The following is a 27,844-nucleotide window of genomic DNA, read 5'->3' on the forward strand; positions in this document are numbered from 1 at the left end:
CACAGAGGACTAAAGAAATCTGAATTTCACATTTAAAAAGCTAAAATAAAAGAATTTATATATAAATATTTTTTCTTAATAGTGACTCAAAATGATTAATTAATTCTCAGAATATTTGCAGATTATTTGAATGGTCCATTAATAATTATTTCTGCACTACTACTGCCACTATGATAATAATGCAATGTTACAACTACTACTACTACTACTACTACTACTACTACTACTAATAATAATAATAATAATAATAATAATAATAATAATAATAATAATAATACTTCTGCAGCCCTCCTCACCTCATCTTGTCGTCCATTTTCATTACTAACAAATGATTTAAATTAATGTGAGTTAATGTCCCTCCTCCCCCTCCCTCTCCCCCTCTAAACCGCTCCAAATTTGTCCCTCAAGCTCCCGCTCGCTGATTGGTCGGCTCTCTGATTGGCCTGCCCTCTGATTGGCTGAAAGTTCGGTACTCGGACAGTCGGTCGGCGCAGTTTGTTTTCTCGCCTGCGGCTGAAATTTTGGACGGCGAAGGGCTGCAGCTGGAGGCAATGTGGACATATATTCAGGTTTTCATGCTATAGATAATTTTCCGAACAGTTACGTAGGTAGAACAGAGAAAGTTTCCTTCTTCTTCGTCCTCGTCTCTTTTCCCGGTCCTGTTGGTGGTCTGGAACGGTTTCCATGCGGACTGTCATTCAGAAATACTACAGCGCTCACGTGTTTGACCTTAGCCGATATATTTCTGATTTTTTTTTTCTACATTTACTGTCATATTTCTCACTCGCTTCGTTATAGCCGACTTTTTATAATTTGTCATAGAAAGTCGACCTAATTGACTGCAGGTTTCGGTGACAGTCGCGTCTGTATACATGTGTGAATTATTCTTAGTGACTCACGGATTAAGTTGTCGAAATCATCAGGTCGTTGGAAAGGAGGTGAAGAGGTTTTATTGTGGATACAGACATGCTATACGTGCAGGTCTGCAGAGGCTAACAGTCTGTGGATATCTCATCTCTGCTGGGAACTTTACAGTAAGTCCGACTTTATTAATAAACCAAAGTCTCTGTAATATTTATACTGTGTATCCACAGGCTCTGAATGTTGGTTTGCCGCACTTCATAGTGACATAACAGTGAATTAGTTTTTATCTTTCGTCTGCTTTTTTATTCGTATTTCTTCTCCTGTATGGCTACTGAGTGTGGTTCTGAACTGATGAAGGTCAAAAGTTTAATTTTGAGTCAGATTTATGTCATATTCCACTATAATATCCAGCAGTACTGATCCATGAAGTTTTAACTCAATGTTATGTTTGTCATGTCAGTGAATAACAGTTATAACCTGTTACAGCACTAAAAAAGTTCACTTTAACTAAATTAACGAAGTGGTTACAACTATAGACAGCATGTAGTACAATATAGTTTAATAATGCAATACTTTATGAATTGGTTATGACCATTACACATGGCTTTTTAAATGAATTTGAATGTAAATTATTAATTTTAAACATGTGATAAATAAAAAATCACCAGCCCTCCAGTTTGGGATCAACATAATGCAAAACAGTCACAGGTTGCTGTCTCTCATCCTCCTTGAAGAGACTTTTACTCTACAGCTACAACAACTGATTGATTAGTTGTCACTATTAAATTAATTGCCAACTGTTTTTGATAATTACTTTTCATAATCTGATTCCAGCTTCTCAAATGTGATTTTTGTTTGTTTGTTTGTTTGTTTTTCACTCCTTTATCATAGTAAAGTGAATATCTTTGGGTTTTGGATGGCATAAGACACTGATATACATTTTTCCATTGTTTTCTGACATTTTATAGACCAAAGAACTAATTGTTTAATTGAAAAAATAAGAGATTGACAATAGAAATATTCTTAAAAATTCTTCAATTGCAGCCCTACCTGTCAAAAACAGAGTTATAGCATGTAAAAGAATAGAAAAAGTTGACTTTGACTAAATTCATGAAGTGACTACAGTATAGACAGCACATGGTACTAATAATTCCATACATAAAGAATTATTTATGATCATTACACCTGGCTTTATTTATTAATTTGAATGTAAATTATTGTTTTGAAACAAGTGATAAACAAAAAATCACCTGACCTCCAGTCTGGGATCATCATAATGCAAACAATGACTGCAGGTTCATCTCTCTTTAAGGAGACTTTTACTCCAGAGCTTCATCTATCGATGAGTTTACAACTGTTAAATTAATCGCTACTACTTTGATAGTCTGTCAATTGATTTGAGTCTTTCTTTCAAAGAAAAAAGTCATTATTCTCTGATTTCATCTTCTTAAATATAGATATTTTCTGGTTTATTTGCTCCTGTAAGACTATAAACTGAATATCAAGACAGAATAAGACATTTGAAGATGTCATCCTGGGCTTTGGGAAACACTGATCAACATTTTTCACCACTGTCTGTAGACTAATCAACTAGTAAGTTATTAAGGAAATAATCATCAGATTAATCAGCAGTGAAAATATCACTATCAACTTCCTTGTAAGCTACTGACTGTAAATTTAAGGAATAAAGATTGTTCACTACAGCACCGATAAATAAAAATGTGACACACCTGACTCTTAAAGGTTAAACAATCACTTTTAAGCGTGTAGCTTGCGGTGTAGTTTGTGGTGAACTGAGTCTCTGAGGTTGACAGATATTGAACAAAGATAGTGCATGTGAAGTATTGAAATGAGATCTCATAAGGTTCAGGAAAGAATTTATGGGGCGGAAAGATTAAAACCACTGTAAGGAGAGACATATGGACAGGTGGACAGAATAAATCTGCAAGGAGAATACTTTGACTTCCAGAAAATCTCTACTCCTTTCCAATGAAATCTTTTTTATGACTGTGGTGGACTTTTGCAGGTCCTAATTATCTTCAGAGCACAACAATAGAAGAGATTTGAAACATTTTAGAAGTGAGTGTGTGTATTATTTTACCTTCTATTTAACGTCCACCTTTAGAAACATTAGACACATCTGCACATGGAGCAATACACACGTCTCAGTTTTGTTCAGAGAAACAAGAGACTTTTATTGTATTACTTTCCTTTATTAAACAAATAACTCGACTATTTTCTATCAGGCTTTTGTCTCCTCTAAAATTCAAGGCAGGTTTTCACATAGATGCTCCCCAGCTGTCAGACATTAGGCAGTAAATTAAGCTTTTATTCCATTGCGCTAGCAGCTATTTTGGCAGCAATTCATCAAGAAAACTTGTCCAATTGTGAAATAATGATGTGTATTTTTGGAATAAATCAAACTCTGATGGTGGACAACACAGCAGGTTTGATAAATTGCTGATTTATACACAGAGATGTAACCAAAAGATTTAAAGGCACTTTAAAAGTGGGAAATTTACTCCTTGTATCTCCTTAATAAAGAATGTTCACCTGTTATCTGTACCCTCAAAGCAGCTTCATGTTTTTCTCTTATTTTATTTCTTTCCAGATCAAAGAGACTGAGCTTTCTTCTTCTTGCAAATCAAACCAGAATGGAGCTTCTGTCTGTCCTTCTGTTGTTGGAGATGGTCCTGATGTCCTCTGCTGCCAGGGGTGAGTGACAGATTTAAAGACGTACTGGGAGCATGACAGTCAATAATACCAGCAGTAAGATAATGGTAGTAAGATAAATCACTGTCTGGCACTGGTTGTAAAAAAGTCTTCCAAAGTTCCACTTGGTGTGGAGTAAATTTACTGTAGTGAAATTTCTTGCTGTCATGCTGCTGTTCCAACCCCGGGAGGATTTCTGTGAAACATGATGGCATGATTGGCCTGATATCTAGAGCTGTACTTAACTCACAATTCTGTCAGTTTGGCTGTTCAATATGAAGATCTCTGTACAAGAGTATAATAAGTTTTAATACCTTTCTTTGTCATCTGTGATGTTTTAAAAAAGTCTGATTTACACACAGAGAAAGTAGAAGTGTGCCTCCTGCTCATAGTTAAGGTATAAAATCCCAGTGCAACCCGCAGCGTGCAGAGCAGGTGACGTGCTGAAGTGGCTGACAGTGTGTCACTCGCTCTCAGTTTCTGTCACAGTTAGTTTTGTGGTGATTTTGTAAAGTTCACAGCCTGACATGCTGTTGCGTTGCTCTATATATAATAATGCATCTGAAAAACAAGAGCTGAAACTGTCATTTTTATAAGTTTCTATTTGTTTTGTCCTGTTACTGTAATGCACACTGACTGGCAAGAAAAAGAGTGGTTGGCTTGAAGAATTTCGGTTTTGAGGGGTCTCCGACTGATGATTCGTATCATTGACTTTCCTACTGATGTCCCGACTGATGACAGATAGAAGTGTCAACTTATCACACTCTGTTTCTGACTTAAGTCAGGCATTACCTCCTCTCCAACCAATTTCCACTGTGGAGAGTGTTTTTCCCTAAACCAGGAGTCAGCAGCCTGCAGCCTCAGAGCTGCCTTTGGCTCTTTTGTCCTTCTCCAGTGGCTCACTTAAAAAAATGACCGTATATGTAAATTAATAATGGTTTTTTTTTCCATTTCTAATTTCTATTCATTATTGTTCTAGAGCTGAAGTGATTCTTATGTTCTTCATTTGTAAAAATGTGCAGCCTAGACACATAAAAAAATACATTTTAATATTTTGTTAACTAAAATGCACATCATAGCCAACATCTATGGCACTGTTTTCCTCTAAACTTTGCCAGTGGCTAGTCTTAAGTCTTCATAGGCTACCTCTGGATGCCAAATCCAAAAAAAAGAAAAGTCTCTGAGGAAAAATAGAGAATTTAATTGGTGTGGATTCAGACAGATTTCTTTTTTCTGGCCCAAAATGGCTCTTTTGTGAGCTGAACTATCACTAGAGACCAATGTATCCATCTAAATTTTACTTAATTTTATGTCAATGCTGATGTGTACCCATGCAAGCATAATGGTTCTGTCTGGTGTTGAAGAGTAGAGCTGTTGAAGTAAAAACAAATATGATGTCTGGTGGTAATGACAAGATATGCTGTGTATCTTGTCTTAAGTAGTCACCATTGTTGTTGATCCTTCTCAAGTGTTCTACCTGACTGTAGTGGGTAATCATTAGTGCCTGTGGTGCTGCACATATTTGATCAGTTAGATTGAACTGAGCAACCGCTGTTTTATGTCCCGATGCTTGATGAATCAGTCAGCTTGGTGGAGTGGGAGGATTTGAAGGTCTGGACACAGGCAGTGGTACAACTGCTTTGACTGGTTTCAGACACGATTGTCTCATTAAAGCTGAAAGTATGATGGAAGGACAGTAGGTGCTGCAGGCGTGAAGCTTCTCTGTCTTTTTGTCTTTTCTTTCACATGTTCTTTTGGAGCTGCTTTAATTGTGTGGTGAACTGATACATTTGCTCAGATTTTGGATTTCAGCAGACACTTGTCCTGAGGTGAACTTTACCTAATGAAACGCTTTTGGTCTTTAGATAGTCTGTGAACCTTTGACTTTGACTGGTGATTCAGTTACTGTCAGATATCTGTGCACTGGCAGTAATGTGGTTTTCTGCTTCGTATTTTGCACAGATACTACCTTGTTGTTTGTAGAGCAGGGCTGCACACTTAACTGAACTGTCATCGAAATCGCAGTACGGCCAAATGCAGTATCCAAATCGCAGAAGCTGTCTTGACCTACAAATCATGTTCTCCAGATGTAAGAAAACATGTCCATTCAGTACAAACCTCAACAAATGTCATATCATGATGATTTCAATGGTTTCTGTCAGTGAAATTGGAAATTGTTAAACTGCAAAAATGATCATTCTCACTAATCATGAAGCACTATTGCAATATCTGTCAAAATAACTGTGCATTGATTGTTTTTCATATTATATTGTGCAGCACTACTGTTTAGCATTTTCAGTTCAGAATCGTAATTGAACATTGCCACAGGGAGGTTGTTGGTCAGGGTCAGATCCAGTGCAGTACCCTCACTGCTCAGCACGCTACCTTGTTTCTTTCAATGAATCTAAACATAATAAAAACAAACAACAGCTACAGGGGCTGTGCAGACGAGAATGATCCCCAGCCTGCAGGCAGTATGGGCAGACGGTCGTGGAGTTGGCGCCCGTTCCAGAGATCACACCGATGATGAGTTTTCAGCGGGAACAAAGCTGCATTCAGCGAGGCGAGGCCGAGCCAGCGTGCAGACACGGGGCCGAAAGTAAACACAGGGCCATAGACCGCAAAGAGATGAGATTAGATTAGCCTATTAGGGATGTTTGCTGTGCAATGCCACAGCATTTCCTCCCCCTCGCCGCCTGCAGTCTGTCAATGAAACCAGGGCAGGCAGCAGAGAGAGGCAGGAGGCGGGGTGGAAGGGAAAGAAGAGGACAGAGATGAGGGTGAAAGAGAAAAAAAAGCAGCCTCGGGACAGAGGCAGACTGGAGTAAAGAGAAAGAGGGGAAGAAGGGAAAGGAGGAAAGGAGCTGTGGGGAAGGAGTGAGGAAGAAAAGGGAAATAGTCAGGGGAAGGAAACAGATTATAGGACGTAGGGCAGGGTGGGAGATTGAGGGCAGGAGAGCATGAAGAGGACAGAGGGGACAAAATGTCATTACGAACCTACTAGAAACTGAAGTTCTCCCTTATCTTGTGATAGGCTTGACTACACTTCTCAGACTTTCACCTCTTCCCTCGTCCTCTCGTAGCACTGGAGAAATTTAGCTGAAGCTTTTGTTGAATAAGTTTGTAGAAATGAAAAAAAAGTTTGTTTCTACATTTGCCTCAAACAAGTGATATGAAGCACTAAGTGTAAGGATTTAGCAGAAATCAGAAATATGCAGAGTCGGTTCATGTGCTGTCCAGTTTTAAAGGAGAAGTAATTATTGTTTTAATTCATTTATTAATTCTGTTATTGTGTGTGTAAAAATCCAGGAAACTTAATTTTCAACAGACTTTGTCATCTTGCAGCTCAACCAGTCTCTGCAAAATTTGCCAGCAGCTTTATTTCATTCTCCAGAGAAGTTCAGATACATTATTTTCTTCCCAATAGTGATTCCAATAGCTGAACTTTGTGTATTGGCTGATATTGAGTACCGATTCAGGACCAGTGCATTAACAAAACAGGTTCAAAGTCCAAGGTTATCTTTATTCTCCCCTCAGGGAAATTTGTTGTGCAGAAAGGGTTCACATGATAACACAATACAAAAGACCAACATCATCAACGACAGCCGAAGTGCAAAATATGCCAGGATATAGTGCAAGGACTGCATTCAAAGTGCTACATTCAAAGTTGCTATTGAGCATATTGCTAGCACTTGAAGCATGGGGTTGTTTAGTTTCAGGTGCCCTGAAACAGCAGCCTGAGGGCAGCAGCTCCAACTTCCTCTGGAGTGGATGGTCCTGTCAGTCAGTATAGCCTTAGCTCTCTTAAGTGGCCTCCTGCCTGTAAAAATGACCAAAAGACTGATCCGACTCCACCCTGAGATTTTATTGGCAGTTTTAACAAGACCTCCAAGTTTATTCGTATTGGACAAATTTAAGTTTCCAAACCAAGCAATAATACAGGACTAACCCTATGTGGATGTGACATGATTGCCGTTGTTGTTGCATGACATGACTGAATAAATCCCACAGAACATGACTTCGCCATCCTGGGGGAAAAAAATGACAGGACGCTGTTGGGAAGTAGCAGGATCCAGTGTAGCTGTTCAGCAGTTATTAAATTAAGTGGCATCAGACCCGTGCACAACCTTGTGTACTCCCCAATAACAATACAAGCACTTTTGCCTGTACTGTATTCTGTTGCTATTGGAACAACCCTTCCAACAATCTGTATCACTATTCAAACACCAACATTTTCCACCTAAAAGATCCAAGTCAGAGCAATGTGGAGTGCCAAGGTCAAGCTAAATCAAGTGAGATTTCTATAGTCCAGCATGCTTGCAGTTATGCAAAATGCCCATGGCAATGGTTTCCCCTTGAACTCTCTTCTCAGGCAAGAGCTGTTTATTGCCCACCACAACTTCCACAAAACAATTGCAAGTAATACGTGGCCTTGGACTTTTTATATGTTGTGGCTGTTTCACGAAAAATTGCACAAAAAATGACAGAAATCGCATTGCAGTCAGCTGATAATACAGTAACTTTTGGCCACATAAGTTATACAAAGATGTGTGAGATTCTTTCACAAAGAGTTTGACCTTTAACTATACTGGGAGTTGCCAAGTAAAACCACAGCGATCTACCACTGGTCACTAAGTTCTTTTACTGTGCAGATAGGAGTTCCTTTGCTCAGTGGCATCTGGACAATATGTCAAAACAGTCTGTAGTTGAAAAAATCAAGCCTATAGATATTAGAATAACTGAAAATGGTGTATACTCTTTACACTAAGGATGCACTAAAAAAGCCTTTTGGAAAGGTGAAAAGCGCCAAAACTGCCTCAGTCTGTTGGCAGGGTTTGGGTCAAGTGTGACTGTGAATCAGTGAATAATGAAAAGTAAGACAAACCCAAACACAATTTCCAGTCTTTAAGCACAAAATTGCATTAAATGGTTGACAAATTTCTTGGAAATCATTGTGCAAATGCTTCTTCTCACAGTCAGGCCGTGTTGTATTCTCTGCTGCACTCAAAGAAATGACTCAGAGCAACATTTTCATTAGTTACTTGATGACTCCTGAGATATCTCAGAGGAATATGCATACCAGAGGTGGTGGGTTACTAGGGCAACTGTATAAACAATAAACAATAAAAAGCCAAATATCATAGGACACATAATGACATTCAAAACTGCAGACATGAACTCTTTTGTGGCTTCATCTGTCTGGGCAATCCCCCTTTACACAGTTTAGTTACAGTAGATGTGAGGGCACTATTGTATAAATACAGGAAGTTATGTCCAACAACATCTTTATAACTGAACTAAAATTTCTGACAGGTACACTATGGCTTATTGTATTAAATAAGTTTCTGAATGAAAACACAGCCCTGTGTTCAAATATAGAGAACAAAACAGTTCTTTTAATGGAAAATGAATAGATACCAGTAAGGCCAGATTGTTTGAATGACTGTGACTGGAAGCATCAGATGACACTGAAGGCTGTTTTCCACTTTGAGTGCTGACTGGTGAATGGGAAGACTGGAATAGGTATGGGCTCTGCTGGACCGCTGCAGAGATGAAGAGAACAATTAGGAGACAGTGGGGTGGATCAGGACAGAAAGAGTTGGAAGACAGAGAGATACAGATGAAAAGAGAAGACAGACAGAGATAACTTCAGAAGCAGAGACATAAAGAGATAAAGACACAACAGTTATGCAGCAGATGTAGAGTTAAATAAACTGCACTCCAGAGGCTTACACAACCATGCTGTCTGGGTCTGTGTGTGTGTGTGTTTGTGTGTAACTGAGCATGAGACTGAGCAGCTGAGAGATTAGCCTTCTTCTCTGCTGTTAGCTGAACAACACTGAGCTTGAATACAAGGGTCAAAGATTAGTAATAGGCCAATGCATTCTAGGCTACCTGCAGCACTAGACAAAGCTGGGTCCAAGTGCAAACAAAGCAAAGGACATGTCCATCCTAAAATAATTTTTACACCATTACCATCCATTTCACTAAAGATTTCCAGTATTTTTTTTTCTGTATAATAAACCTGATTGTTGATTGGCAACAATATAACATAATTGCTTGCCTGACTGGCAATAAAATTTGGTCTGTTTATAGCTAAAAAGCAAAATGATCTTTAGTGCCACTGAATCAGCAAAGACCTCAGAATTTGCCAGTCAAATTAGAAAGTCTGCTTCCACCCAAAAAGGGGTGGGAGCACGATGCTCCGATAGGCTGCTCTAATCTATTGAACGGACAGATTTGAGAGCGGTGTCAATCTTCTCATCTAACGCTTATCAAGAAAGCAGATTAGCATTTTAGAAAAGCAGATGTCGCATTTTGAAAAAAACTTTTTAATTGTTTGTTCTGTTGCTTTGTCGTGTTCGATGTCAAGGCAGGTGATCAGTGAGGAAGAGTATACCACAAAGCATTAGACACTTGCACTAAACAGATCATGTGTATGTCTGTGTTTCTGCACGCCTTTACACACACACACACACACACACACACACACACACATGGACATAGGTTAATTGTGCATGTGATTTGAAATGCCACGTGTGTATCAGATGGTTACCAGCATGTCAGATGGTATTTACGTAAGCCAGCTGTTAAAATGCTTCTTGGTCAAACAACCGGAGCAGGACCGAGAGGATAGTAATAACATCATTATTGAACTTAGTCCAGCAGTGATTTTCATTTTTTTCTGTGCTTGTACCTGTGATGCTGCCTGTTGAAATACATACAGTGTGTATCATCACATCATGCGCTTGTCTTGTCTGCCTCCTCTACCCCAGACCTTTGATGCAGATTCAGAAAAGCAAGAGGTTACATGATGAGTGTGGGTTTGTGTACATTGTTTCCTAATGCAGAGTTCTGTCTAAACAATTTAATGTTTTCCATGTGATTCTGCTGTGTCGACCACCCAATATCCAGAGCGAGGGAGACGAAAAAGATACAGAGAGGAATGGGTTCATTTGTTTTTACAACAAGTGTATTAAAAATGCATCTTCATTGTATTGACGCTGCCAAAACAGAGACACACACGGAGCAACAGGCGAAGAGGAGATAGCATCACCACTGCAGACAAAGACAGGCGGACAGTGCAGAGTGTAAACAGATGCATACACAGATGCTGGAAGTGTATACAACTAGAAGACGCTACCCATAAATATGACTTAACACATGTAAGCACACACAGACACACACAGCCCACAATCACTTAACAACGTCCTGTACCACTCACTCATTACTGAGGAATGTAATTAGCATGCAAACACTAACAATGATACGTAGGAGAGAATTGAGGTCAGGTAAAAAGGACTGCAGGAGGAGGAGGAGGAGGAGGAGGCACTCAGTCACCAGAGATGCAAGCAATGGATAACCAGCAGAGATATAAACTTCTGTGGGAAAGTTAGAGTCAACTAGACTCCAGACAGAACAGAGGTGTCAGTGACGTCTTTTGCACTGCTGGATGTAGTTTGCAGTGGAAGCCTGTGTGACGTCTTCACGTTGCTTCTTTTGTCCAACCAACAGACTCTTCATTTACTGTCATAAATGACAAAGAAAAACGCCAAGTATTTATATTTAAGAAGCTGGAATCAGCAAAAGTTTGACATTTTTGCTTAAAAATGACTGAAATAATTAATCAGTTGTCAATGATTGTCTTTTTTTTTCCAATCAGCTAATTAATCAGTCAAATTTGCAACTCTACTATTCTTCTTGCTCAAAAGGAGAATTATCTAACTTTTGTGGTCACAAACCGCTGTCTTTGGACAACATTAGTGCTCCTTTAAGCAAGATGAATGAGATCAGTTGTTTGCTTTTTGGCAGACAGTATGTGATTTAGGGCTGCAACTAACAATTATTAATTAATCTGCTAATTATTTCTTTGATTAACTGAACTACAGAGTGTCTGAAAATAGTGAAAAATGTCCATCCAAGTTTCCCAAACACTCCAACACCCAGATATGTTCAGTTGGCAATCATATAAAACACAGAAAAGCAGCAAATCCTCATATTTGAGAAGCTGGAGAGGAGCCAGAGAATGTTTGGAGTATTTGCTTGTAAAATGATTAAAGTAGATTCCTGTTAATTGTCTATCAAGTTTAATCAACTAATAGGTTCAGCTCTGGTATTATTTTCCTGCTGGCTTAAGCAATACCTGACTTGCAGTGCTGGAAAAGTCAAAGTCAAAGCATTTATTGTTGTATAAGTTTACCTGTACAATGAAATTCTTCTTTTGTGCTGCACCCTGAATGCTGTTTAACAAGGAAACACAAGGTACAAAAAGTGAAAAAATATAAAAGGAAAAAACAATACATAAGATATCAGGAGAGATGAGATAAATAAGGTGAATCAATAAAGTATCTAAAGGACACTATGTGTAACAGTATACACTATGAGATGATAAACTGTTTGTGCCAAATCTATATGAAGACAGTGGGAAAATGTGAGTGTGTGTAACAAAGGCTTCCATCATTAAACTTGAGATTTGGTGATGAATTTAAGTTCCCTATATAGTATTTCAGTATAGAAAGCACTGGTTGCAAAGGCCAGCATCTAACAGGGAGCTGCTGATGACCAGTGAATAAAAAGAGTTAATCTTTGACGAATTAAGTCAGTTTTATGTTTAAACATCACCCATATTGTTGTGTGTCTTCCCACACATGGTGTTCTAAATGAAATTTAACCAGAGTAAGTACTGATTGACCATGTTAGAACATTTTGTAATCAAACACATCGTGTTAGTTGTAGTCCGCATCTGCATGTCTCATCATGAGACAAACAGAGGAACAGAGGAGCATCTTCATTCCTCTCAGAATAAACAGCTGCATACCACAGACAGATGCTTCAAACACACATCTTTACCTCATTGTAAACAGACACACTCGTAGTCTCACATCAGTGAATCCCTTCCACCCCGCTCCTGTTTTGTGAGCATGCAAGGCGTCCTACGTCACAGCTATCTGTCGTAAATACCATTTGACATGCTGATGACTGTTGGCCTGATGGTGGAGAGCTGCATCTAGAGGCGGGTGAAACTTTCATCAGTATCTACAGATACATTTTTAGAAAAGTGCATTTTTTCCAGCATGGAACTCAAATTTTGTATTATTATGTTTCATTTAGGGCAGAACAGTTTTGTGCATAGTTGTAAATTTGGTAAACACATGTTTTTTGCCTGTTAAAATGCAGATGTTTATAGTGAAAAGCTAAAAAAATGGCCTGGGAACTTACTTGAGTCTCATTAAAAATAATTAGAAGTCTTTTAGGTCTATCTTTAGGTCTATTTAGTCTGTTTTTGTTTGTGCATGATGATCATTTTGCAGCATAAATAAGAGGAAAAGCAGCTAAATTCGATGCATGTGTGTGTGGTTGTGTTAGTTAATTACATAGTGATTAAGAGACAAAGGGAAGCTTCAAAGGGCACAAATTACTCTTTCAGTTCCTCTTGTTAAATCCTAATGTCAGGGCCAAATGTTGTTTTGTTGGCTGGCTGGACAAGTAGAGCTGTGGCTGCCAGAAAAAAAAAAGCCAAAATTAGAAGGACAGACTCATTTTTTTCCCTCTATTGTCTATTTTAAGTATTTCTTTATTTATTTAATTCAGAAGAACTGAGATAGACTTGAGATAACTTTTACAAACACTCCAGTTTGAGATGTATCTCTGGGATTTTCTGCCAACAAATTTTATTAGAATTCATTAAAAAAAACAAACCAACATTGTATTCACACATCACTGTCTGTATTTTGTGCTTCCAAAACATAATGAGCACTGTCATGAACTCATTTGAAGGGAACTGAAAAGAGGACCCTAAGGAGCAGCTTCTCTCCGCCACACTTCCATTTCAGTGACCGCTGTTCTTCTTCCCAGAGTTTTACAGGGCCTGTTAATGTTAAAGGCTATTAGCCCACATTTAGATAAAGTCAATGTTTGCTTTGACTTGGCTAATGGTGGGGTAGTAATGGGGCTGTCTGGACGTTCTCAGCGGGGGTTGGCGGTGTGTCGCCGTGATGTGAAGATGTGATGTGTGTTTGTGGAAGAGCAGCAGCAGCAGGGAGGAAGAGCAATAGAAGAAGATAAGATTGCAAAGGAGGGCTTTGTGGAGAGACATAATGAGAGACAAAGGAAGAAATGTTTAAGAACAATGACCCCTTAACATACAGTTTTAACAACTATATGTCTGGAGAAATCATCCTATGCCACACGATATGAGAGAGTCTGGTATTGTTTGGATTTTAATGATTCTAATTCTGTTTATCGATTTTGGTTCTAAACTATTCTTGATCACATCTTATTTAACTTAAATTGGTTTAAATTGACACGATAGAGAAGTATCTCATCTTTGCAAAGCAGCATTTGCTATGCCTGGTTCAACTCTTTAATTTTGATACTTACACTGAATTAAAAAGTAAAACATGCTTTTATGGCTGTACCATTACTTCAAATGGAAACATTCTTGATGTCCTGAGATTGATTTTATACATATTCCCCAGGATTAAGCCTCTTTGGTGGCCACATAGCTCAGATGGTAGAACATTGGCCCTATGTACTGAGGCTGGATTTATGCTCGCTGTAGTGTGCCCGGCGCGTGACAAAATTGACGCTATATCCTGTTTTTGCTCGAGCATGAAGGCCTGAAAAGGTGTCTTGGTGCTTAGCTGCATGCCTCAAAAGTTTTGAACTCATCGGCCCTGGCGTGAGCCGTGCCTTTCAACATGGAGGAAGACTGGGTGAGCAGGATCACCTCTGCAAACATCAGAGCAACCATGCTGCATAATGACGCTCCTACGGTTATATATTTTGTTTATACACCCTCTGGCATTTTGGAGAATATTGCAGTTGCATGTTGAGCATAAACGTCTCTGTGCTGACTTATAAGTTGCGTGCCATCTACACCCCACAGTGTCCCGTGTAAGAATGAGCAAGGCTTGAGGATGTGAGTCCTCCGCAGTTGCCATGGGTTTGATTCCAGCCTGCAGCCCTTTGCTGCAAGATTCATGGTATATTAGGTATGTTCATTAGAGTAAAGAAAGTTCTTTACTTAAGGTCTGCACAGCAAGAGTTTTTACTGAAGCAAGGGGTTGAAACTTTCAGATGCTTCAAGGAAATCTAAAAGAAAGGGAAGATTAATAAATGCACTGCAAAACACATTCATACTGCATTAAGTATATGCAGAGGAAGTAAGTGCATGAGCTCATAATTGTAGGGGGTTTGTTTTTCTCAGCAGGAGGGAAGAAAGGTATGTCAGAGTTTGCTCTTTAAAGGCATGTTTATATTCTGTATTCACCAATTTCTCATTTCTATTCTTTAATTCAATTCTTCTATTTGTATTTCTTCAAACATACTACTGCTATACTGTGTATCTTCTCTGCAGTTGTATTTGTAGAAATGTTATGTATTTTGAAGTTTCTTTCTCTGTGTTCTTTCTCTTACCCTTTTTTTCCCGAGCTCTTGTGTCTCTCCTACATAGTGCAGTATTGTGTGGGTTGTGGCGCCACAGTGCTGTATTGTGGTCTCAGTGGGGTTGGGGTATGTTTGGTCAACGCTACAGCACTGAGGGTCAGAGGTCAGCCAGTGGATCAGGGAGGGGGTCAGGGAGAGTGTGTGCGTGGGTTTGTGTGTGTGTGTGTGTGTGTGTCTGTGTGTGTGTGTGTGTGTGTGTGTGTGTGTGTGTGTCTGTGTGTGTGTGTGTGTGTGTGTGTGCGCGTGTGTGTGTGCGCGTGTGTTTGTAAGGTAGGGTCAGAGAAAACACATGCCAGCACCAGAGGAGACTGTAATAACACACCAGGATCCCCACAGGACAACACACACTCTGCTTTCACTCCTGTTATCTCCTCTCTGTCTCTCCTCTGTCTCAGTTCAATAACCTCATTGACATGTATGTCAGAGATGGAATAACCAAAACTTATATATTTTCACTCTATGACTGCATTTCCATCCAAATTTAGCACAGATTTTAAATGTAATGGATGTGATTTAAACGTGATGGAAACTTCCCCTTGACCCCTCCTCCCGCTGCAGCCATCAATCAGTGGTGAGGCGTTTTTTTTTTTGTTTGTTTGTTTGTTTTTTCCTCTGAAGCCAGTTTCATATTGAGACATTTCTTCTTTATTTCAGTGGACAGTGACAGTGCTTATTTTTCCCTTTTCTTTGCTTTAGCAGGTCTCTTAAATCCACTGCTGATGCTGTTAAAATGACATTTTCCTTTATGGATGTCTGAGAGCAGGATGTCAGTCTCCAAACATGTAAAGTTCTTCTTTTTACCCTTTGATACCATCTGATCTCATATGATATTATTTGGCCGTTGTTTATGCTAATTTACAGGTCTCATGCACATGCACTCAAATATGCACAGGCAGATAATTTACACGGTTATCTGCAGTTAAAAGCATTGGAATGTTAGTACAAGCCCTTTGTACGAAAAAAAAAGTAGAGAAATTTAAGATAAAAACACACAGGGAGGTCTGTCACTCATTGTCTGACACTGATCTGTATGTTTTCTCTGTCACTTTCTATCTCACTCTCTGACAGTTTTAAGTCCTCTGCCACTTTCTTTGTCTCTGCTGGTTCTCTCTCCCTTGCCTTCCCTTCAATCAGACCATTTCCAACCCCTTTAACCCCCCACCTACACACACTCACACACACACACACACAGAGTCTCCAGCTGTTATTCCTGATGCCGTTACAAATGAGACGTTTAAAGGTGATCGCTGGGACAGGAGACACAGACCCTTGTTGTCTTTGGGCTTCAGTCTGTCAGGTTGGGTCTGGTGGGGGGCAATGCAGCACTCAGGGCAGCTGCGTGTGTGTGTGTGTGTGTGTGTGTGTGTGTGTGTGTGTGTGTGTGTGACAGACAGAACGACAGAAACACAAGACTGCCCTAAACCAAAAATACCACTGTTAATGACCCGAGTCTCAGATGTGATTGACATGTTATGGACAGTCAGACGCTCTCTCCCTCTGCCTGGTTGTTTATTCGACATACAGATGACCTTTGACCCCAGGATGTGGAGGCTGATCAGGGGCAGGAAGTTAAGGCAGACAGCTTTAGGAAATACTTTTTGTAAGCTGTTGTAGCTGTGGCATATGGTGCTTGTCCTGTTGAGCTCTTATTCGAGTCAATTAAAACATACACAGTGTTTGGTCATGCAAAACAAAATCATAGATACATTTTCATACACAAGTTTTGCATTTGGTATGTTACATGGTTTAAAAAATCACAAAATTTTAAAGGACTATGCACGGTCACAGTGTTGTTTCTTGTTTTTAACTGCCGTCCTGTCTACAAAAGCAGGAAATGTTGTAGTATTCTTGATTCAAAGGCCCACAAATCTTTATTTAAAGGATCACAAATGGCAGTAATTTACAGTTCCGGGCTGGTTTTCCTTGTTGTGGTATGTGTTGCACCAAGACCAAAAACCTAAAACTAAAACATGGCACAAAGTTGAAAACCACCACACATGAGGGAACACAAACGCACCCGTCTTTCTCTGCAGTGCCAGCTGTCGATGTGGAATCCATACTGCAGGGGGAATGTGAGAGGACTGTGAGAGATGTGGGGGTGGGCTCAGCAAGACGGGGACTCTGGAGGGGGCATATACACCGGTGACTGTGACTCTGTGGACAAGTGTACTTTTTCAGCCCCGCACAGCTCGCCACTCGCTGCGTGAAGTATGTGTGGATGTTGGATTGTCAGTTTCTAAGAGTTACATCAAGTAACATCAAGTACATTTTACTTGAAGTGCTGTGAATCTGGCTTTGAAGTAAATGTATGGCTTGTCCTTAAACATGTTACCTCTGTCTTTATAAGCAGTAATTTCTGAATTACAAATTTACAGGTTTTAATTCATATCTATTATTTCCAAACTTTATGCTCTTGGCTTTAAATCTAGGATATTAAGCTGAGAAGACAAAGAATTTGTTATTTTGAAAATATGGCATATTGCTTGACTGTCCATCCTAGATGAGGGATCCCTCCTCTGTTGCCCTTCCTAATGTTTCTTCCTTTTTCCCCTTTAAAGGATTTATTTTGGGAGTTCTTACTCATATGAATAAAGGGTCTATGCTATACAGACTGTAAAGCCCCTCGAAGCAAATTTTTGATGTGTGAGTTTTGGCTTGACAAAAAGTAACTTGACTTTGAAATTCATTTAATGCCACATGCAGCTAGAACTCCTGCTCATAGACAAAAGCCAAAAGTTCATGACCTCGAGACTTAGACAGTGTGTTACGACACAATTTGATACAAGTATTTCTGGACTTCACATGCAGCCAAAGTAGACATTGCACACTGTGTTGATTATTGTTAATAATTTGTCAAGCAGCAGAGAATAGCATGACTTGCATTTCTTGCATTTTTCACAAAGTAACAGGCAAAACATTGACACAGAGTATCTCCAGATATTGGTTACAGCCGCAGAGAAATATCCCAGGATGTTAATCCCCCGCCGGTAACCACACAGTGCTGACGTCCAGCTGAAAGGCCTGCAGACCAGTTAGCTGTGTTAATTATTTCCCACTACATGGCCCTTCATCACACTGGTCAGCTCAGCGTGCGTATTAACTGGAGGTAATCCCTCTGTTGTGCTGGCACCATTATCACACCGGGATACAACAGGCCTATTCTTCCACACGTAATTAACAAAGGTACTTATGGGCTGCTTTCTGGGATTTAACTGTTGTGTTGTCGGAGCTTTAGAGAAGGCGTTGGGGCGGAGATGGTGGAGGAGAGGAAAGTTCTCAGATCAGGCATGTAGTTGAGGTTTGGTAGTTTAGGTGTGCAGATGCTCAATATTTTCTGAGGTGGAACACTGTACAAAAAGTTTGAGGAACACTGGTCTAAATCATTTGTTCCCAATTTTGAATACAATTTATACACGTTTGTATACAAAACTATTTAAAAGAATCATTATGTGTGTTTATAAGTTTACTCTGTTTAGTTTTTAAAAGAAAAGAAAATTAGAAGAGACATTTACCAAAGGTGAAGGTTGAAGAAATGGAAACAATTATGTATTTAATTTGGAGTTCCTACACACCTATGGTTCACCTGCACAGGTGTTTTCACTTAAAATCCCTGATTAGATCTCTTCTTAAGACTCTTGTTGGTTCTGTTTTCACCTGTCAGGGAGGAACAGTTTACACCTTTAATCACTCTTTGTACATTCAGTTTGGTGACATCATTTCCATCCTAGCTCTGCTCAGCACCACCTGGGGTCTAATTATCCAGAATAATAGTAAACACCTGTGTGTGTGTGTGTGTGTGTGTGTGTGTGTGTGTGTGTGTGTGTGTGTGTGTGTGTGTGTGTGTGTGTGTGTGCGCGTGCGTAAGACTTTTTTAAATCATTTTTAATCAAAGACATTTCCTTGTAATTGAGCAGCGGTGGAAAGAGTACTTAAAATCTGTACTCTGTACAGAGTGTTAGTTACTTTTTAACTGTTGATGTTTAATGTATTATCAGTAGCAGACATTAGACTGAAAGGGGTTTCTGTTTCTCCAGATCTTCAATCTTAATTAATTCCAACTCCTGAGCTGTACTCACCTCTTACACACCTGTACCTGCTGCAGAGTGTTTTTTATTTTCTGTCCCTATGTCACAGTTTTCGTTGGCCCGTTTAGGATTGGGTAATCTTATTAGAGGAATGCAGATGAAATTCTAGGCCTTCTAAGCACTTAAATATGATTTTTAATACATTACATAATGAAATGCGTATTTCATATGCATTAAGCATGAATACAAATACAAGTACCCAAAAAATATTATCTAATTACAGCAAGTTGAGGAGTTGTAATTAGCTATTTCCACCCCTGTAACTGATTACTATTATAATGCTGTTTTACCACTACTTCTACGACTGTTACTTTTGCATTGCTACCAGGATTTTAATGGATCTAAATACTTTTCCAACACTGGAAGCTATAGCATTGTATGCAGCATGCACCTGGAGAGGAGAGGAAGAAAAGAAACATGTAATGTGGTCGTAGTTCCATGTTTTTTTCCATTAACACCCTGTATGTATGACACACACTCACCAACATCTATACAGAACGATGAGAGGGAAACAAGCGCAGGAGATGAAGAAAACATGAGAGAGGCAGACAGAGAGATTAGTCCATACTGACAGCTACAAGTCACATGATGACTGATTGATTTCAGGTGGAATTGGCCGCTGTCTTTATGTGTGTGTGTGTGTGTGTTTGGTGGTGAGTGTCTGCCATCAATCAACACGTCTCAGGCTCTGTTCCCGGCTCATCCTGTGCGTCATGGCAAATACTGTATGTGCAGGGACACACACTCATATTCAGTTTGTAAAGGAATGATTCAACCAGCTGATATTCTTTCTTCTTCTCTGGTGAATAAGAGCTGAACTGGGTGTTGTTTCTTGAAAGCATTGTTAGGGAATGATCAGGGCTGGGCAATATATCGATATAGTATCAATATCATGATATGAGACTAGATATCATCTTAGATATTGGGTATCATTATAAGATATGTGCTGTCTTTTCCTGGCTTTAAAGGCTGCATGACAGTAAAGTCATGTGTTTTTCTAACTTACCAGACTCTTTAACTGTTCTTCATTTGCCATAACACACTTAGTTATTATTTCACCATTACTGATGATTATTTATCAAAAATTAATAATAGTTTGTTAAAACACCAGTGTCCATATAACCAAGTGCTAACTCCTTAATATACTGCTGGGTAGTTTAATCTGCAGCAGTTCATCATATCCTAGTTTTTTTTTTTTATTTAACTCTCAAGGTGTCCAAAATTGTGCATTATACACATTTGACCGAGCATCACATCTTTCTTCTCTATAGCAACAGAGCTTTTGTACTCTGTAGTTTTACTTAAGTGTGGCTGTTCAGAACAGCTATAGGCGGGCTAATGTTAGCCAGCAGCAGACTGCTGTTCACAGAGGGACAATAGAAGAATAAACAACCTGTGTTGATGTGTCTCCTCAAACATTTTCTCATCCAGACTCGTTTAACTTCTGCATCTGTTTTTCTCACGGTAAAGTTTTACCGCAGCAAACTGTTGCACAGTGTCCGTCTCTGGTTTGTTTACATCTGTTTCCACATGAGATCACGAGAAATCGCATCCCACAAAGTCCTGCAAGATTCCATGATCTCGCGAGATCACATTCAGCTGATTCACAATCTTAATTTAAAACTATAATTAGGCCTGGCTGTAACCTGGAGGACTTTGGAGAAAGTTTAAATAGTATTTAATGAATATTTAATAGTCAGTGTCTTATTATGAACATCCAATATAATTTTTACAAGAAAAGTTGCAAAAATGTTTGTGAATGTTGTCAATTACAGTTCTTTGAAAGACTGAAAATCGGAATCGACCAAAATCTTAATCGGCAAGTCAGACCCTTTAAAAAATTGGAAATCAGAATTGGCCAAGAAAATTGAAATCAGTGCATCTCTAGTCTTGTTTTGTCCACAACCCAAATATATTCAGTTTACTGGCACAGACAATGCACAAAATGATTCACTACAATTCATTTAAATTCGCTTGGAAAATGTCAATGTGGGATTAAAATATAATATATGAAGCAGGGCACATATTGCTGAGGCAAATGACATTGTTTTTTAAAGGTCAAACTTCACGTTTTGTGAATCCTCAGTTGGATTGTTGCATTTTCTAATGGCCATTTCCCTGCTTCATCTTGCGTTTTTCTTTACTTTTTGGGAGATATTTAGATGTCAGTCAACACTGGGGGAGATGGAGAATAAAGAGATACAGGTTAAGCACATGCAGTCACTCACACACACACCTAATCCCATCTCTCTCACACACACAGAGTGGGCTAAGATGAGACAGTGACCTGAGCTGAACAAATGGACTTAGTCACGGCTGAGGATTGGTGTGGAATGTGGGAGGGGGGCATGAGAGAGAGAGTGTGTGTGTGTGTGTGTGTGTGTGTGTGTGTGTGTGTGTGTGTGTGTGTGTGTGTGTGTGTTTGTGATGTGTTATGTGCATGCTTGGAATGTCTGACTCCCCACCCAGTGAACCAGAAAACACACAGGTGGAGAAGGAAGGAGGAGGAAATGTGAAGGAGAGGAGGAGGATGTACAGGATGAAGAAGGAGGGAGATGGTTCTGTGTTCTCATTTAAAATTGAGTCAATCCTCTCGTCGTCGTTTTATTTGTTGAAATTATTTATTCAAATGCTTTTGTCAACTTTTTTATAACTGTGAGGCACTTTGTAACCCTGGTTTCGAAATGTACTACATTAAGTTTTTTTTTTACTTTACTTACAGAATGAAAACATGACACTATTAACAGAGAAGTAATGAACAAAAAGGACAAAAGGTTAAACCTCTGTTCCTATGTCATAAATATAGAAAAAAGTACATCAGAGGTAGCAGAAATTAAAGCTAAGGAGAGATAGAAGCAGTATTTGTTCAGATGATTTGGTAATGTCTACGTGTCTGCACTAAAAGTTGGCTAAACTTGGTAGAAAAGTGAAAGTTACATCAAATTACCCATCAACAATATTTAAATGGATACATATAATTGCATTTAGATTAGGGCTGAACAGTTATTCAAAATATTATTGAAATTGCAACATGGCCAAGTGCAATATCCAAATCACAGGAGGTGCAATATTTGATGAAGGTTTTAATGAAGTGATGTGATGCTACAGTCGTGCCCCGACCAACAAATCATATTCTCCAGGTAAAAGGAAACTATTGATTGGTCAATATTATCATCCTGATATTGGCCTAGCATAGCCTAGGCCAATATCAGACTAGTCTTTAGATCTTTTTACAGAACTTAATGCAGATTGCTTTTATTTTTAGACTTTATAGGTACTGGTATTTTGATCAAAAATGTCACTGAAAGTTTACTGTCAGTGCCCTGATGTCGTGTTGGATTCTATATATATTGATAAGTTTATTTGTAATGGACACCACAACAGTGTGTGTGCCTGTTGTTTTGGCCTTCGAGGGTCACCTACTTGAATACAACCCTTTCATATCTTATCTGTGATTACTTAACTCCGCGGAAGTCAAATCCACCTGCTGAGATGTTTATAAAAATCACTCCCTCTCTGTCTCCATCTTTATATGTGTTTTGTCAATATAAACGCTCCCTTACAGCAAATATTCACCTCTTTATCACTAAAGAGGACCATAGCAGATGGTGGTACTGTGTGTGTGTGTGTGTGTGTGTGTGTGTGTGTGTGTGTGTGTGTGTGTGTGTGTGTGTGTGTCTGTGTTATCACTGCTGTTAATGAGTAACAGTGTCTGCCTCCAAAATGCTGATAAAAGTCAGGTCGAGGACACCGGTTTGCTTCACACACACTTACACACGAACACTCACACACACTCAAGAGTGTTAACTATTTCTTATCTTGCGCCAACTATTTCTTGCCTTATCTGCAAGGCACGAGGCTCTGTGCAGACACACACGAAGACATTCACACACACACACACAGTATACTTACTAGCTAATGTATCTATGATGCCCACTGTGTTGAGATCAATATTGATAAATGTAGTTGTTTACCACAGTGGGTAGGTTTAACTGCATGTTGGTTCAGAGGGTCATTGCTAAGTTGTGTCCACTGCTGGTGACTGCAGACTGACAGTGACTGAATAAGTAAATTGACCTGACCTCAGATTCCTCACATACAACCACGCCACCTGCCACTGCTGCACTTTTTTTGGAAGAGACTTTGCAGCCTAACAAGTGTTTGTTAGAAGTCACTGGTGAAGGTTGACCAGAGTGAATACAGTGAAGATGTTCACATGCCTGAATTTTCTCACTGCTCTTTTATTCTCTCGCGGTGTTGGGTAGCTCTCCTTTTAAAAGTGACTCGTTACATTAAACATTACTTTACTATTAAAAAATAACTCATTATGCTACGCTGATACCTAAGAAAAACACCTTGTTAGAGTACTTTCATTACCAAAAATGAAACTGCTTTGCAATTCCTTGTACATGTTGGTTATGTTGTCCTGATAATCAGACAGCAGGCTGGCCAGAGGCATAACACAGCTGAAAATAATAAAACACAGTCTCATATAACCTACAGTAAAACCACATCATTTTTAAACATGCAACTAATGAACCAGTTAGCTTCTCAAATCACCTGCCTACATGCAATACATACACTGCCTACAAACTAAATTACAATTACGTTCAGTACGTTAAACCAGATTCTGTCACACTTTAAATGAAGCTGCCTGAAACCTGCAGACCTCTTGATTCTGGAACTGGTCATTTACATATATTTTCTGACACTGCACTAAAAAACAAAACAAAACAAAATCTATCCATAATTTGTGGTGTACCCATATCCATAAAGGCTCAGTGCCAGAAAATGTCCATTATTGATCACCTCTTGAAAAGTTCTCTAAGTAAGAAAATAACAGGAACTTGAAAAATATATCCCTATTTTTTTTGCTCTGGGTTAATTTCTTTCATGGTAAAATTCTGATATTTGGTACAGAAAGGACTTAAAAGTTTAGTTTTCCGTTTTCCAAAATAGACATAGGTCTATGTATTTTTTTCACAAAATATGTGAAGCTTTCTTGATTATGTTATCTGTGAATGGGACGTGTATTCTTCCTCAGATGTTTAGCCACATAAGTTTATAACTGATTTTCGAGAAATATTTCATGTTTAAACTTTGGTTATTCAGGATAAGCTCTGTATACTGTCATGCTCCTTGGTTATTGGCTCTGGATCAGAGCGTCTGCTCCCTGTCTGTGTCAGGTCTTATTTTGCCCTAAAATGAAACCCAGTCCTCAGCCTCCATACACTGACCAGCCAGGAATAATGCACACACACGCACACACACACACACACACACACACACAAATACACACACTGAACTGGAATAGTACTTATGGCCTTTGGCCTACTTTCAGCCCCAGCTAGCCTGCTAACCCCATTTTTTAATCTTTTTACTCCTCACTTTGTATTTTTCTTCTCATTTTCTATCTCCCTTTCGTTGTCTATTTGGTTAAATTGATGGTACAAATTTATTTGGATGCTTTAATCTTGGAAAACATTATTTATTATCTGACCAAAGTGGTACTAACGCTTGCAAAAAGGATTCCCACTTCCATTAAAAGCAAATGAAGTAATGAGGCAGTGCTCTCTGTATTTCTATATAAAGCTTAATGTCGTTTGCTCGAGTCAAGGTACTAAAAGTGTATAAATATCTTGATCCATGATGTCAAAACAGACCTCATCAGGTCACATGGATGTTGTAGAGTCACTCTGTCATCACAGGAGACAAGTGAGGAGTATTAATATGCTCACTGTCAAACGGTGTAGAATCTAATTTACCTTTCGTATCCGTCCGTGAAGGACAGAAATAACAGAGAAAACATCCTTTTGTGTCTTCAACCGTGAGATCAATTTTCAGCAAGTCATGACTGCAAGTTGTTAATGGACCGTTGAGGACGTCTCTGACTCTGTCAATCTTTTTTTTTTTTTATCTTTTTGTCTCACTGGATGGAAACATAATACAAGGGTAGAGAAAGCAAAGTGCATTCTGTTACGGTTTTTATCCAAAGTAGTCATTAAAATGTCAGTTTCTTGTCCAGTCTCCCGTTTACCTGTAAATCCTTAAATGTTAGCAGGGAGTTGTTTAGATGGATTAAGTCCTCTCTCATTATCTCTTCCTGACTCCATCCCTTAACCCTCTGCATATGTGTCTCTGTCTTTTCTGCTGTCTTTCACATGTTATTATCCTTCTTTTTCTTCCCCTACTGAACTTTCTTCACTTTCCTTAATCTGCATTTATATAATGGACCCAAGTTGGTATTACACACACACACACACACTCACACAACTGCATACTGTGCATGATGTGGTTTTCGTAAAGCCCTTTATAAGCTTTAAAAGAATGTTAGGTTCAAACCGCCCTCAGGTTCTCGGTGCTTTGCAGAACTTTATGTTCTCTGTCTCGGTTTTTCTCAAAAGCCTCGTTCCCACTTTTCTCATGTTTGAGTATCCTCCATCTTCCCTTTATGAGATGAAGCTACCGCAGTGTTTATTTTGAGAGATTGGAGTGCAGGTTTGACAGGTTGCCTTGACACTTTTTATGAATTTGATGTTCAAAAATATGTGTATTTAAGCTGTTTTTATGAGAAACAGAAACCTTGTTCTGTGTAGAACCAGGTGATTTGTTTACAAAGTTTGTTTACTAGTTTAGTTTACAGCAGTATAATATTGGCTGATACCACAAAGTTTGCCACAGTACAACTTTGATTCCGCTCAGGGGCCTGCGATCAATATGAGATGATATTGTATTCTCATTTAACACAGTCAGTTACAGAAGAAGCTTCCACTCCTTTCTCATAAACAGCATATTAAATAGGTTGAGTCTCTGTTTAACATACAATCTATAGTTGAAACGAGTTGTCTTCCCCTCCAGACACTGAACAAGACGAGCACAACTTTATACTTTGACACTGACAAGTGACAACGAGTCCTAAACTGTATGTTGATCAGATGTCAGTTTAAGATCAGTCTAATAAATGTGAAAGGGGCAAAAGAAAACTGGCGGCTGTAGCATTGTTGTCACAGTTGAAGATAAGATATGACAGGACAGAGGAGAGAGAGTGGAAGATATAATGCAGCAAAGGCCCACATGCTGGAATTGAACCCACAGCTGCTGCTGAGGTCTCACAGCATCACTGAATGAGTCATGGTCATTTTATGATTTAGTACACTTAATGTATCACATATCTCCTTTAAGTCACTGCATCTTGACAGAAAACCAAAGCTGAATTTCAGTCCAACATTGATGAAATGGAAGAGCTAATATTTCTTCTATTTCTAATATTTCTTCAAGTGAGAGCAAACCGAAAATATTTCCAGACTGCTGATTTATTCCCAAGAGGGAAGTAAATATCCTCATTGTCTTTTTCTTAGCTGCTTGCCATTATCTGCTTGGCGCTAGCACTCTTTGAATGTTTAGGAAGGAGGTGCACTTGAACAGAAAGGGTTATCTTAAAGACATTGGGCCTCATTCAACATGTGTGTAGAAATGTTTGTGCACAAAATAAGTTCCCACACAAAGCCACCGTCTGATTCATGAAACGTGCGTACCGGCCCAGTTTGTTCGTACCACTGTGCATATGTCAGTGAATCAGATTCATTCTAAACTGACAGGCTCGTACCTGCTGTCTGCAATCTGCATACTGACACGCCCCCTTTTCTATATATAAGGAAATATGTTTGTATAGAAAAGTATCATGGAGGAAGTCCTTGTAACTTCACATTCAGGCTGAATCAGGTGTTGCTGCACGGTCTGTGGGTGTTTATTTGTGTTTAGAGCTTAACCACTGTGAAACGATCAGGAAATAACATTTTATTTCTCTGACTTACTTGCTTTCTACCAGCGATAAGCAGCACCTCCTACCACTCCCACTGCACTGCTCGTGTCCAAGGGGGAGGACAGAAAAGACAATTTTGCGACTCATAATAAAAACTCCTTGGGCTGCAAACCGAAGTGGTGCATGTTGTGTTGTGTCCCAGGAGAAGCGGACTGTGCCTCAGATGAGAAAGGAATAGTTTGATATTAAAGTTGATGTGTTAAAAAAAAAACAGGGCAGAAATAAAATGTGGAAACAGGTGGAGAACAAGGAGCACCTCATCTGTCAGCCCAAGATAAGAGACTCACTGCAGTTATTGGAAATATCTATGAGTGGGATAAAAAAGAAGGTGAAAGTGATGACATCCAGCAAGGACTTTGACCCAATGATGATGATGATATAATAATAATAAATAATAACTGATAACAATAAATAATCTAGTATAATACATTCATAAAATGCTACAAAAGTGCCTAATCATTTATGATAAAGTCCTAAAAACAAGGAAAATAAATCAAATATAAAGCACTTCCAAGACTGCTATTAAAGAGTTTTTTTTTCAGTGAATGTATATTAATATGTATATTAATGTTGGTATGTTTTACATTTAGTTTAAAGTGTGTTTCAACATTTTCTAAGACAGCCAGGCTGTCATCATTTGTGTGTACACATGGTCTGAGGCAGTTCTAAATTTGTTCGCAGAGTACAAATAAATTCAGGTAAAAAAAAATCCCAGATTTGTGCGTAAAACGTTTGTACGTATGATTTAAGCACAAATCTGTTCATGAATGAGGCCCAATGTTTTCACTTTGCATCAGTGATATAAGATTGTTGATCATTAAATCGATGTGTTGATCCAGACTGATGAATCTTTACACTCCTAGTAAACACATCACCTCTTCTGGAGATGCATGTGCCAGAGTGGAGCCTGGTT

At 39.0% G+C, this 27,844-nt stretch overlaps 1 protein-coding gene across 1 annotated transcript in view; it reads left to right on the top strand.

The window, feature by feature from the left end:
• The first annotated feature begins 499 nt into the window (after positions 1-499).
• fgfrl1a (fibroblast growth factor receptor like 1a) overlaps positions 500-27,844 on the top strand; it is a 94,184-nt gene continuing 66,839 nt past the window's right edge. The window contains exons 1-2 of the mRNA XM_084719663.1: positions 500-1,034; positions 3,476-3,579. Of these exons, the coding sequence (XP_084575789.1) occupies positions 3,519-3,579 (61 nt within the window). The 5' untranslated portion in view covers positions 500-1,034; positions 3,476-3,518. The remainder of the gene's footprint in view (positions 1,035-3,475; positions 3,580-27,844) is intronic.

This window comes from Lutjanus erythropterus, chromosome 5, assembly GCF_056507025.1.
Source record: "Lutjanus erythropterus isolate fLutEry1 chromosome 5, fLutEry1.hap2, whole genome shotgun sequence".
NCBI lineage: Eukaryota > Metazoa > Chordata > Actinopteri > Lutjaniformes > Lutjanidae > Lutjanus > Lutjanus erythropterus.